The 13,459-nt window shown below is 42.8% G+C and overlaps 2 protein-coding genes across 2 annotated transcripts in view; both read left to right on the forward strand.

Moving 5' to 3' along the window:
* LOC134288404 (uncharacterized) overlaps positions 1-13,459 on the forward strand; it is a 250,015-nt gene that overhangs the window by 55,018 nt on the left and 181,538 nt on the right. The gene's annotated exons all lie outside the window — the stretch shown is intronic.
* On the forward strand, positions 2,561-11,517 carry LOC109404924 (uncharacterized). Its single transcript, XM_029879102.2, has 4 exons — positions 2,561-2,705; positions 5,838-7,132; positions 9,617-9,795; positions 9,993-11,517. Coding segments are annotated over exons 1-4 (2,103 nt in total). The 5' UTR covers positions 2,561-2,703; the 3' UTR covers positions 10,620-11,517.

A 13,459-nucleotide genomic window follows, 5' to 3' on the forward strand; every position in this document is an offset into this window, starting at 1 on the left:
ATGTTTCCACATAATTTGTGCAGTGTAAATGACTTTTATTTAATGTCTAAAATCTTTTGTACAAATCAGCGCAGGACTCTTGTAAAATATTTTACACATTATTACTTTTATTTTACATAGATTAACTTGAATAAAACTGCATTTGGATGAACTTCACTCGCATTGGGAAATCTTTGTGAATGTGACGCAAATGTAGGAATGATTTTGACAGTGTTTGTTTTGATTTTATTTTTCGGTGGTTGGTGAATTGGGTGGTAAGTAAGCGGCTGGAAGCACGTGGTTTCTCAAACTGTCAACTGCCCGCGACTGCACTGTGGCAATCGGTTGCCTAGGTGTCGCTAGTGAAAATTTACATAGAAAATTTGAATAAATTTGTTCGAGCTAGAACGTCTGTCTGCGGTTCTACTTTGACATTTGAGGTCAACCTCGTGTGACTGAGCTCGACATTTTTCGCACTGGGATTTCAAAAATGTTCCTATCTGACATACACTGTGAAAAAAATCACTCAAAGTATGTGTTATAAGCTAGGGACGAGACAAAAGGCTAAAAAAATAAAAATTATATATTTTCAACTACGGTTAATAAAAACGTCAAAAAATGAGTAAAAATGTACTCTTGAACCATATATTATGGTTTAAAACAAGAATCCCGATAGGACTTTAGGAGCCTATTCGACATAAACCTACAAGTAGGTGAAATCTATCAGCGGATGATTTAGCGGAGACAAGAGTCCGTAAGGGCCTTGGTAAGGGCCCATATAGTCGAGGCGGTAAACGCACGGGTATTCAGCATAACCATACTGAGGGTGACGGGTTCGATTCCCGGTCGGTCCAGGATCTTTTCGTAAAGGAAATTTCCTTGACTTCCTTGGGCATAGAGTATCTTCGTGCCTGCCACACGATATACACATGCAAAATGGTCATTGGCAGAGGAAGCTCTCAGTTAATAACTGTGGAAGTGCTCATAGAACACTAAGCTGAGAAGCAGGCTTTGTCCCAGTGAGGACGTTACGCCAAGAAGAGGAGAGAAAGAGTCCGTAAGTGTTTATGCAAAAAAAAATAGCATTTGATTTAAATAAACGTTTTCTTTCAGGGTTTCCAGGAGAAAGCTCCAACCAGAAGAAGCCTTAAGTACCAGAAAAGGTACTGCCGCCTTAGAAGGAAAACTTACTCCGGAGCTGTGCACGCCAACGACGCCAATCACGGAAAAGCCAGATGCAAAAGTTTGACAAATAACATCAGAGGCGAGTCCCCACCGTATTAGAAAGAACCTCCTCGTCCTTCCACCCACATCGAGTCGAGCATCGAGTAGCTTTTCCGTTTGGCCCGGACAAACCCTGCTTGGAAGCTCTATCACCGACGAACCGACGTGACAGTGGTGATTCAAAAGTGTCCCCCCAAATTTAACGGTCGACCACCGAAGCGAGCGATCGCTTCTGTTAAATCAGCGCAGACGCGAACCGTTTCCTATATGAACACACAGGGGTTCGGTGTCAAGCTATCAAATCATCGCGAGCCGTTATGGAGGTGGCGATAGTGTTCGGCTATTTTTCATCATGGCGTCGCGGACAACAAATTTGAATTTATTTGTTCTAGCTGTCACGTCGGTTCGTCGGTGGCTCTATCACCGAAACATCGCTTTTGGAAAGATCCACGCAATCACCATAGTGTATAAATTTAGTTCCAAATAAAATTTTTCATCATAAAATAAATAGTCTTAATTATTTTATTTCTAGAAAATCACATTTAGTATTTATTTGTGATGACATATAGAATACAATAAGTTGACCTTTAAAATGTAAAAGTTTAGATCTTTATTATTTATGTGCATTGCTTGTAGAAACTAAAATCACAGACAAACAGACGTAACACTTCGAACATTTTTTGATTCAAATCATAGTCACGGAAACATATTCGCCCAATGCTAAAAGGACTAAGTTTGGCCGACCACCAACTAGGTGGCGGTAGTGTGCAAACGTCAAACTCGAACAAAAACTATGCGAGCGCCACGGTTGGGCAGTTGGCCAACTATCAAATTTTGAAAATACCGTTAAATCGGTGTACGATGAGAATTATCAGAGTGTTACGTCTGTTTGTCTGTGCTAAAATGTTCTAGCCCATCTGGTTCTATGTGCAAGGCCAGTGAAATTTAAGTGCAAAGCTTGATTGCAAAAATCTATGTGCGCGGCAAATACAAACTAGATGAGGATTATTTTTAGTGTAGTGTAGCGCCGCGAACGACTTCAGGGAACAACATCATGAATGAGTGTGCGTGCGATACTACTATTTACGTGTACGTATTAGCATGTACACGTACACAATCATGTTTTAATGTTCCTGTGAATCGTTGAGGGCGTTCCAACCATGTCGCCTGCGACAGGGTGGGAGCTGTCTGTCTTGTTATTTAAATATTAGGCGTCTTCGGTACAGGTAAAAGCTGAGAGTAAGTTTCTTACCCATCAAAACTGAATTTCCAAAGATCTGCCAACACTGTGGACGCCGCGGCCCGGCTGATCTTGCGGCGCGGGTAGTCACTCAGTCACTCTCTGAAAAGGGTTCGTGGTGCTGGTGCATTCTCGCCCATCAATCGGTGCAGTTTGAGTGAATCACCCAAAGTGTTTGGACGGAAAATCCACGTAGCTCCGCTATTCGCTTGATTCTGCAGAAAAATTTCCGCAAGGACCCTCCCAAAACCAGCTAAAAAATGTAAGTAAACCTCTGCTGTAATGTTTGTGATAGTTTTCCGCGCGTGAAAAATGTTAGTTTTCGAGAAATAATGGATTTACTTTTCCGGTTGTGTGCTGATGAAAAATTTTCACATTTGCAAGATGGCTGCCATGTGAAATCAGGCTGCCGTCCGTCCGTCGGTTGGTTGGGCCCGATTCTAACGGTGCGATCTTCTTTACCTATGTTGAGTGAAATTTCGGGATTTCAGCTTACTTTTTCTGTAGGTAATCGAGTTTTAAGAAGATAAGACTTTCCGGAATATTCTGGAGAAAATCGCCATCTTCCCATATCAGTTGGTTCGAGATAATTTTCCAGTTTTCTCAGCTGGAAAATTCCACGAATCGATTGGGTGGGGAAATTAAGTGCGCCTGTGCAGTGCGGCGGTTGCGATGGTCACGAACAAAGGCACGATTTACTGCCTCGTTTTCTCTTTCCCGCCGCCGCCGCCGCCAAGTACGGGCTACATACATACTAGTAGCTACTAGATAGGTACTTTCAATCACACTATTTTGCAGTGCGAAGTGTATTTGCAGCGATTCCATCCCACTGCACACCGAGCATTTTTTTTCCTTTTCGCTAACTCAACATTCGCTGAGGCTGTTCGGTTGATGGATATAAACATAGAGATATAAGGGCTCTAGCTAGAGGTAGGTACCGCATCAGCTGAAATTGATTCGAGTGTCGGTGTTGTTGCTAGGCAAGCAAAGCATGGCTTGGTATAAGCTGGAATGCGTATAATGGCGTGCGCAGTGCAGGGTAGTTAGTAGCCTGGGGTAAGGTTATATGGGAAAATATAAATTCATCGCCCCTGTAAACTTTGAGCCATTTTGGTTAGTAGTATATCAATAGCAAATTTTGATGGTTATATTTGCGGTTTAGGGGAAGATGATATAAATCGATGAGATTTGAACCTTATGACAACTAATCTCATCATGCTCGGCACATTAATTGGCTCGGTAGCTTAGTTGGTAAAGCACTTGTCTAGCGAATAAGAGTCGTGAGTTCAAATCTCACCTAAGCTGTGGATTTTTTCCCAATTTAATCAATAATTTACCCATCTGTACATATGTACGTTGAGTTATTTGAAAATCATAATTGACCACACGGATTGGTATTACCAAAAATTTGCACTTTGAGTGAGTAGCAAATTTTAGCTCGATCGGAGAAACTATATGTTAGCGCCCGGCGTCCCAAGTTTTTTTTTGCGATTTACTATGGGTAAAATTTATTTTTCAAAGAAAAATCGAAAAAAAGGATTCGATGAATTGAATAATTTTCTTAGAAACTTCACAAGAAAATATACCTCCGAAGGACATAAAAAGTTCGACGGTTGAGAATAAGTTATTAGCCGATTAAAAAAAAATGATGAGATTTTGAGAACATCAAAGGGTTTCTCATAAAAATGTCAATACTTCCATTTCACTTTTTCTGGTATCTGTTAACCCTTTATAAGGCCGAGAAAACTAGAAGAGTTGTCAACGCATACTATTATGGAAATTATTATATACATGATCACATGTACAAAACAATTTTTGTTTGAAAGAAACTCTCAAAAATCTAGGTGGCAATATACACAGCTACTTCAGATTACCGACTTCGGTAAAATTTTACTGGATTTTTGAACTGCTGACTACCCGGTAATTTTATCATTAAAAAAAAGTCAGTAAACTACAAGATTGAAGTTTTGTCAAAAGTTACCGAAAAACTCAGTAATTTTTATGGCAAATTGTACTGACTTTTCAGTTCATTGTTTACGGAGGTTTACTGGGTCTCCCGGTTCCCCAAGTAGCATCCACTTGACCGTATATTTTTATTATTTGATTATGTGTAATTGGTTTCTCATCATGACTATTGACTCTAGGACGCGGATCTTTGATAAACCGCCTTTGCCTCAATGGAAGACCCCAAAATCTGCGACATTTTACGTGGAGAAAAAAGATGGGTGCATCAGACCAATTGCGAAAATCTTCCCGCTTTCTGGCGGCAGAAGTCGATCAATGAGCACCGTTGTCAGGAGCCTTTCTACTCCGAACGTGCCATTTGTTGCAGATTTTGGATCTTACTTACTTACCCTAGTTGGCAAAAACGTAGCAATAATGGTAAAATTTTGCGCGAAAAATCAAATGATGAATAATGCTGCGATGCTGCTGAAGCAGAATTCTTGGTGTCGTTTGACAGCTGCTCGGACGGGTAGTCGAATGTTTACGTTTATTTCTCACGAAAACTCGGTAAAAAAGCAATCATTGCTGAAAGTCGGTACAACGGTTAACTGATTTTTGGTTGTGTTCAGTGAAGTATTAACATTACCGTAAGATCAGTTAGTGCAGCTGCCAAACTCAGTAAAAAGTGAAATCCTTTCACTGAAGGTCAGTAAATTTCAGTGAGAAATGCCGAATTCTCACTAGTTTGATGATTTACAGTTCAAACTCAGTTGAAAAAATTACCGAGTATCTAATTCATGAATAAGTGTGTAGTTGCCACTGCCCGTTCAGGCCACCAGCGCTGGTGGCAATATTCTTGCCACTGCCCGTTTAGGGTACTTCTCTTCTTTTAACTTCGACAAAAAGCCGGAAACGAGATTTTAGAGTGGATTAGGACTTAACCCTTCATATAAACTGTGTAATTCAGCTTATATCAACTCATAATTTAATTATTTCTTAAAATATTTGCCAAATCTATAATTTTACAATAAGTTTGAGCTAATTTTCTTCATGCGGTCAAATTTAGCCATTTTTGAGACTACAAATGGCTCCCAAATTGTTGTTAAAGCTTTGATTAGTACCAAAAAAAAAAATACCAGGCGTTGCCAGTAATCCCAATTTTGCTTAAACAAAAAAAAGTTCGAAATAAATTGTTCTAAAACAGAAAAAAAATACGAACAGTAGGTGGCAATATAGTTGCCACTGCCTTATAAAGGGTTAACCCTTATGTGGCCGGCAGGGTACCCGGGTTCCCAGCACCCATTTAAAATACACGGTGTAGAAAAAAGCAAAAAGTTTGCCGGCCACATAACGGTTAAGGAGAGTGAGTAAAAAAATGAAAACGCTTGCTTCGCCAATGGACAGAAGCACAACATTTTTACTTTCTATTTCCCTCTCCCCCCTTCTCCAGGTACGGCAATCGTCAACAATCTTCCGGCGGATTCCGAGGAGGCAACCAGGGTGGTGGCCGTCCCATGAATGGAGGAGGTTTCCGCGGTGGCGATCGCCCCTCGGGAGGATCCCGTGGCGGAATGGGCGGAATGGGTGGCGGTGGCGGTTTCGGCGGAAATCGCGGCACATTCGATCGGCAAGCCAACAACGGTGCCACGCTGCGTACGCTGAAGTGGACTAGCGAAGAGCTGACCCCGTTCGAGAAGGACTTCTACAAACCATCGGAGTACATTGCGAACCTTTCGGACGCGGATGTCAAAGGCTATCTGGCCAAACTGGAAATCACGCTCAAGGGCAGAAACATCCCACGCCCCAGTATGGAGTTTGAGCAGGGTGGTTTGCCCGAGTACATCCTGGAAGAAGCAAACAAGCAAGGCTTCTCCAAGCCAACGGCCATTCAGGCCCAGGGTATGCCAATCGCTCTAAGCGGTCGCGATATGGTAGGAATCGCTCAAACCGGCTCGGGTAAAACCCTAGCCTACATTGCGCCGGCCTTGGTGCACATTACCCATCAGGATCAACTACGTCGTGGAGATGGTCCGATTGCGCTCGTATTGGCACCTACGCGTGAGCTGGCTCAACAAATCCAGCAGGTTGCAACGGATTTCGGACAGAGAATCAACGCCAATAACACCTGCGTGTTCGGAGGAGCCCCCAAGGGACCGCAGATCCGTGACTTGGAACGTGGTGCGGAAATCGTAATTGCCACACCTGGCCGTTTGATTGATTTCCTCGAACGAGGAATCACCAACCTGCGTCGCTGCACCTACCTGGTGCTGGACGAAGCTGACCGCATGCTTGATATGGGTTTCGAACCCCAAATTCGCAAGATCATGGGACAGATCCGTCCCGATCGCCAAGTGCTGATGTGGTCCGCCACATGGCCCAAAGAAGTGCGCAACTTGGCCGAAGAATTTTTGAACGATTACATTCAGATCAACATTGGATCGCTGAATCTGTCGGCAAACCATAACATTTTACAGATTGTGGATGTCTGCGAAGACTATGAGAAGGATCAGAAGCTTATGAAGCTGTTGACGGAAATCTCCGCAGAGAATGAGACTAAGACGATTATTTTCGTCGAAACGAAACGGCGGGTGGACGACATTACCCGCAACATCAACCGTAACGGTTGGAGAGCTGTATCGATTCACGGTGACAAATCGCAACAGGAACGTGACTACGTTCTGAATGCATTCCGAAATGGTCGCCAGGGTATCCTGGTGGCCACTGACGTCGCCGCGCGTGGACTTGGTAAGTGTTCTGGTCCAAGATCAGATTGCGGTTCGAGCGACCAGCGAGTCGTCGGCGGCTGAATGCTCTGGGTGGACACACACGTTTTGAGTAGACTTTTCTGACCACACGTTCACTAGAAACATGGCACGCCCTCCCAGACATTCACCGTTTGAGAACCACGCCCATGTTATACCCAATGACACAAACACATCAAAGCAACCAATTCCTGGGATACTTATTCGCCTACTAAGTTTTGTCAGTCAATTGTTCTCACTGGCCGAGATCGTGTCCGTAAGAGATTAGTGCAATTCGAGGAGAATCAGTTTCTGAGTACACCACCTGTGACGAAATCCTTCTGTATTTGTTCGTATTCAGAGATGCCATTCCGTATCGATCGAGAAAGAGATGGATTTATGTATTTCCTGTATTCACGACCCATATATGCAATCGTTTCTTTTCAGCAACTACTGCAGCGAGGCGCACGCTGGGAATGTGCGTTTCGATGCTTAACCATATTTTGAATCTTTCTTTCCAGGATAGCGCTGACCAACAGCGCATCATCTTTAGACATCATGGACGCAGCATCCGGATAAAACAGGTTTTTGATACATTTTGATTTTTCTTAATAGTGAATACCAGGAAAGATATAAACTGAGAAACATTTCTATTCTTGTGAGCATTAGCAGTTTGCTGGTGGTGAATGTGTCCTGAAAAGCTTGATAATTGCCATCAAAAGCTTTTCGTGTAAAAAACAACAAATATGGAGGCAGTTGGTATTGCAGGGTGTATTTGATTTATCTATCGATGCAATAGCTATTCGCAAAAAAGAAATCGACAATCTCATCATGCTCGAGAAGACGTTTCACTGTCCAACCTTCCTGCAAGTTCTAGCAAGAGCGGTGACGTGACCTTTCAACCCTTGGCTTTGTGCTGCCATTACTAGAACACGTCATCCCGAATGAGCTTGCTTTTGGATCCTCAGCATTTCGCAGAGTCACTATGCACCGTCCCTCGATCATTCCTAGCATGTGTGAACACTTTTCGCGTTTCCGGGGATTGTGCGGTGTAACGGCTATTGCAAGGAAATTATGTTTCATTCACTCAATCTAAACAAATGGGCATTATGGATTAACCAGTACCGTTGAGCTAGGCTTCTTTGGATATTCAGATTTGAGATTCTCATATTTTCATCGACGCTGAATAATTGTTATTCTAATTTATGTCAATTGACTTATTTGTCAAACATTTACAGAGATTATGTTAAACTGTTATTTTGTATAGAAAAAAATGCAACGCCTAACTTAATAACTTAATGATATTCTAAGTAATATTCTCATTAAAATAATCAATGTGCAGTAAACTATTCATATTCAATTCGCGAAGCAGAATTGAAGCGGTGGTTTCCCTGAAACGATCAAGCAAGCAATTTAAAAATCTTTGCTAAATGCTATGCCACGTCATGCTGTTATAGACAACATGTGTTGTAGCTCAACTTTCCATTCTTTCAATTCACTAAATGATTCAAGGATCAAATTATTATTTTGCGAGTTAACAATTTTATACTTGCAAATTTTATAAATGTGTAACTCATTGCTGCGAAGCTTACATTAAAAGTGTATTACTATCCTTTCCCTTGAGTTTACTTTATATCATTACAATCCAACAGAAGCACACTGTCCCACAGTCAGGTAACTAAAAGCTTTATACTCCCTTAACTTTTGTTATAATTCATAATCCCTAACCCGTACGTCAATGCGCTTTTTGTCAAAACAGTTTTCTTAAACCTATATGCTTCCTAACGGCTTTATTAAAACTGAGTTACGATGGCTTGGCAGTGCTGATTTTCTTATCCCCAAAAACAAAGCTCCGGTACAGTGCCTAGAACACTAGCTTTAATTCCTAATCGTGTCCCGAAGTGAGTGAAATATAAAGAAAGTATCAAAATTGAATTCGACCACAATGATCTCACGGCCAACTTTGATTTGACTGAACAAAAGCTCGTATTAGAATGTACTCTTAAAACAGACAGTGAATTTGATTATTAGGCTTTAAGTTAATTAGTTCTTAAAAAATGAAAAATAATCAAAGGCACATAGAGAAAAAAAACCTTGATGAAGAAGACGTTTCATCTGTTAGTAAGCACAGTGTGATGGGGTTTAGCCAAAATTTTGATCGCGTAGCTCGAACATCGTTCAATTTCAAACCAATCGGTAAACACCCAATAGTAGTCATCACATCACTTGCGGATGGAAGCTGAATTCCTCATCAAATGGATCCACATTCACGTGGCGAAATCTGTTTTAAAGAACGTTTGAATATTATCCCATTTGTGATGCGAAATCATGTTTTCCCTCGTGGCTTCCGTTTTCTTTGCCGTCGCGGAAGTTGCACCTTTACCTACCGATGTTCTCGAAAATCCGTTTCCGATTTTCCGATTGCGTTGTAAATAACACGCTCTTCATGTACGTTACATGCTAATGCCCGTTCCCCGCTCCCGTACAGATGTCGAAGACGTGAAGTTCGTAATCAATTACGACTACCCGTCAAATTCAGAAGATTACGTTCATCGTATTGGTAGAACCGGCCGTTCTAACAATACCGGCACCGCGTACACGCTGTTCACCAATTCCAACGCTAACAAGGCCGGCGACCTCATCAACGTCCTCCGGGAGGCCAATCAGGTAGGTGGTTGTTTCGGCACAAGTGGGACAACAGATGATCAAATATATCACAGTGAGGTTGATCTATTGTCAATTATCATTGCATTGTGTGTTTGATCACCTGTTTTGTATGCTACACTCTCACAGTGCGATGTTCACCATGTGCAATATAGGTGACCTATGACGCTAATTCTGCTTTACTCTCGCTTCCGTCCCAGGTTATCAACCCCAAGCTGGCTGATATGGCCAAACCCGGTATGAGGCACGGACAACGCCACAACAGATACGGAAACCGCTTCGGAGGTCAACAGAACCGGCCACCACGTGACGGAGGCTACGGTGGACAGCGCAACGATGGAGGTCATCGGTTCGGCGGCGGCATGAACGGTGGCAGCAAATTCGGAGGACCACGCGGCGGGGATGCTGGTGGTGACAAATTCGGTTCGAAACCGGCCCAGAACGGTGGCTACCAGCAACGTGATCAGAACCGCATGTCCAATGGATCTGGCCCACAGTCCGGAGCCCGTCCGAGTCGATTCTCTGCTCCGAGCAATGCACCTCCATCATTCCCGTCTGCTGGCGGCGCTGGCAACAGTTACAATAAGGGGGCTTACCAAAATGGTAGTTCTGCTGTCGGAGGCAGCGGTCCGGCCAGCAATGGTTACGGATCGTACAAACCTTACACGTCTGCTCCTCCGCCTCAAAATGCCACCAGTGGAGCGTCCTTCGGCGGATACCCAAGATCTACACCTGCTGTTCCCTCCGCGTACCCGTCGTTCGGTGGTGCTCTGCCACAACCTGGACAAACGTTTGCATTCCCTCCACCTGCAGTCGCGTTAAATTAAGCATCCCCCTAAGTTAATCATCCCTTGAAATTCATTCTTATCTCATTGAATTATTATTTTTATTGACACCATCTAATCCATAGAGCAAAGTGTGATTAATTAGTTTTACCTGTGAACATGATACAAACAAACCTAGCAAACGAAGTAACTAGGATTAAGGACGTCCTATTTATTTAATTGATTGTTATTAGCAGGTACTGATTTGAAACAAAGAATGTAAGAATTTGCACTTTCTAGTAGCTGCGAGTTGGGTTCTTCACATTTGCTCTTTTTTACTATCCTCGATACGATTGATTATATAAATGTGATAACGGTAGTACATAGTCCACTAAATCGAGAAAACAAAACAAACAAACAGAATCAATTTCTGTATTCCACTTTCCTCGAATGAAAACCAATTTGCAAATTTGTATTTATTATAATTTGTGTGGAGGCTGTCCTGCGTTGACGCAGAGATCTACTGTGAATTTAATAGATGTATGATGTGAAATGGAAGTTGCGGGTGGATGTGTGAACAAATAGGAAATAAATTGATTATAAAAAAGCAAACTTTACAGAGTATGAAATTCACACACACAAACTTGAGACAAATGTGTGGAGGGCAGCGATGGTATCAACCGAATTTCGTGCCCATTTGATCATCGTACTTCGATTTTAAAATCCTACGATAACGATAAGAATTAGACGCGTTTCGGATAGCACTGTAATCCACACATATTGAATCTACTACGTAGTTTGCATATAGCATACTAACCCCATTCTTTACAGCAATTATAATGTACTAATAACTCTGACACATGTAATTTGTTTTACTGAAGTGTTTTGCTTTAGTGGAATAAAAGCCATTTTTTGGAGTAACGTTGATGGTACAATAAACATGGTAACCTTACGAATAGCAGTTTACGTATTAATTTATGTGTCCGAAATTCATAACATTTCACAATCATCTTTGACTGCAGCAATATGGTGTTTGGCGACGCTAGCACACGCTAGTGTTTTCATACTTACCTTACCGATCAGGCTAAGGCCGGGGTGGATTCTGCTGTACATAGTAGCCGTCTCCATTCCACTCGGGCCATGGCTGTTTGTCTCCAGTTCCACACTCTGCGGAACGATCCGCAGATCGTCCTCCACTTGGTCGACACACCTAGCTCGCTGCATTCCACGTCTTCTTGTACCGGTCGTATGACTCTCGAGAACCATTTTAGTCGGGTTGCTATCCGACGTCCTGATGACGTGACCCGCCCATCGTAGCCTCCCGATTTTCGCGGTATGGACGATGGTTGGTTCTCTCAGCAGCTGATGCAGCTCGTGGTTCATTCGACTTCTCCAAGTCCGTCTTCCATCTGCACTCCGCCGTAGATGGTACGCAACACCTTCCGTTCGAAAACTCCAAGGGCGCGTTGGTCCTCTGCACGTAGGGTCCATGTTTCGTGCCCATAGAGGACGACCGGTCTAATCAACGTTTTGTAGATGGTTAACTTCGTGTTACGGCGAACTTTATTCGATCGTAGAGTTCTGCGGAGTCCAAAGTAGGCACGATTTCCTGCCACAATGCGCCTCTGAATTTCTCTGCTGGTGTCGTTGTCGTCGGTCACCAGTGAGCCCAAGTACACGAATTCTTCAACCGCCTCGATTTCATCACCGTCGATATAAATTCGGGGTGGCTGGCGCGGTGATTCCTCCCTGGAGCCCTTTGCCATCATGTACTTTGTCTTCGACACATTAATGACTAATCCGATTCATCTGGCTTCACTCTTTAGTCGGATGTACGTTTCCGCCATCGTCTCAAATTTACGAGCAATAATATCAATATCATCAGCGTAACCAAGCAGAGCTGAACGGACTGCGTGAAAATCGTTCTACTCGTGTTTATCCCCGCTCTCCTTATTAAACCTTCTAACCCAATGTTGAACAGCAAGCACGAAAGACCTCTGCGAGATTCGAAGGGAATCGAGAGTGTCCCTGATACTCGAACTACGCACATCACTCGATCCATCTTCGCCTTGATCAATCATATCAGTTTATCCGGGAATCCGTATTCGTGCATAATCTGCCATAGCTGTTCTCGATCGATTGTATCATACGCCGATTTGAAATCGATGAACAAGTGATGTGTGGGCACGTTGTATCGCGGCATTTCTGCAACACCTGGCGGATGGCGAACATCTGGTCCGTTGTAGCGCGTTCACCCATAAATCCAGACTGATTGTCGCGCGAGAAAACACGAGAGCGGTCAACCGACCGAGAACCGCAAACCGACGGGGTAAAACGAATAAAAAATATTTTTTTTTGGAACAATTTTACAAATTTATCCAAAATGGCGTGACTTTTCCCTTTCGCATCTTTATTCCGAATGAACCATTACAAAATAATAAAAACCGGAAATCGCTCAAAAAAAAAAGAACAAAGAACTGTCTTGGAAAGAATTCTATACGATACATTTTCTTGCTAGGAATGAATCTATCTAAGGATGGGTGATTTTTAATGCATGAAGTTTACTAATTAACATAGTCCCCGCGGTCTCAATCCGTTGGAAGAACCACCAGCTTGTGTATTGGACGTTGATTTTAAACCATCATTGGGGCTCTAGTAAGCCTGTTGATGTAGATCAAATAAATAAATAAATCTGTTGATACTCTGTTCTACCTCGACGAAGCACGTCATGTCATAGGCGCTGTCCATAAACTACGTAGACTTTTTTTTGGCCATCTCAGACCCCCCCTCCCCCCTCATAGACTTTTGTTCATACAAAAATTTCGAAATTTGTATGGAGCGTAGACTTTGGCCAGACCCCCCCCGTCCTCCTAAGAGTCTACGTAGTTTATGGACAGGCCCAT

Source organism: Aedes albopictus, chromosome 2 (genome assembly GCF_035046485.1).
Source record: "Aedes albopictus strain Foshan chromosome 2, AalbF5, whole genome shotgun sequence".
NCBI classification, from domain to species: domain Eukaryota; kingdom Metazoa; phylum Arthropoda; class Insecta; order Diptera; family Culicidae; genus Aedes; species Aedes albopictus.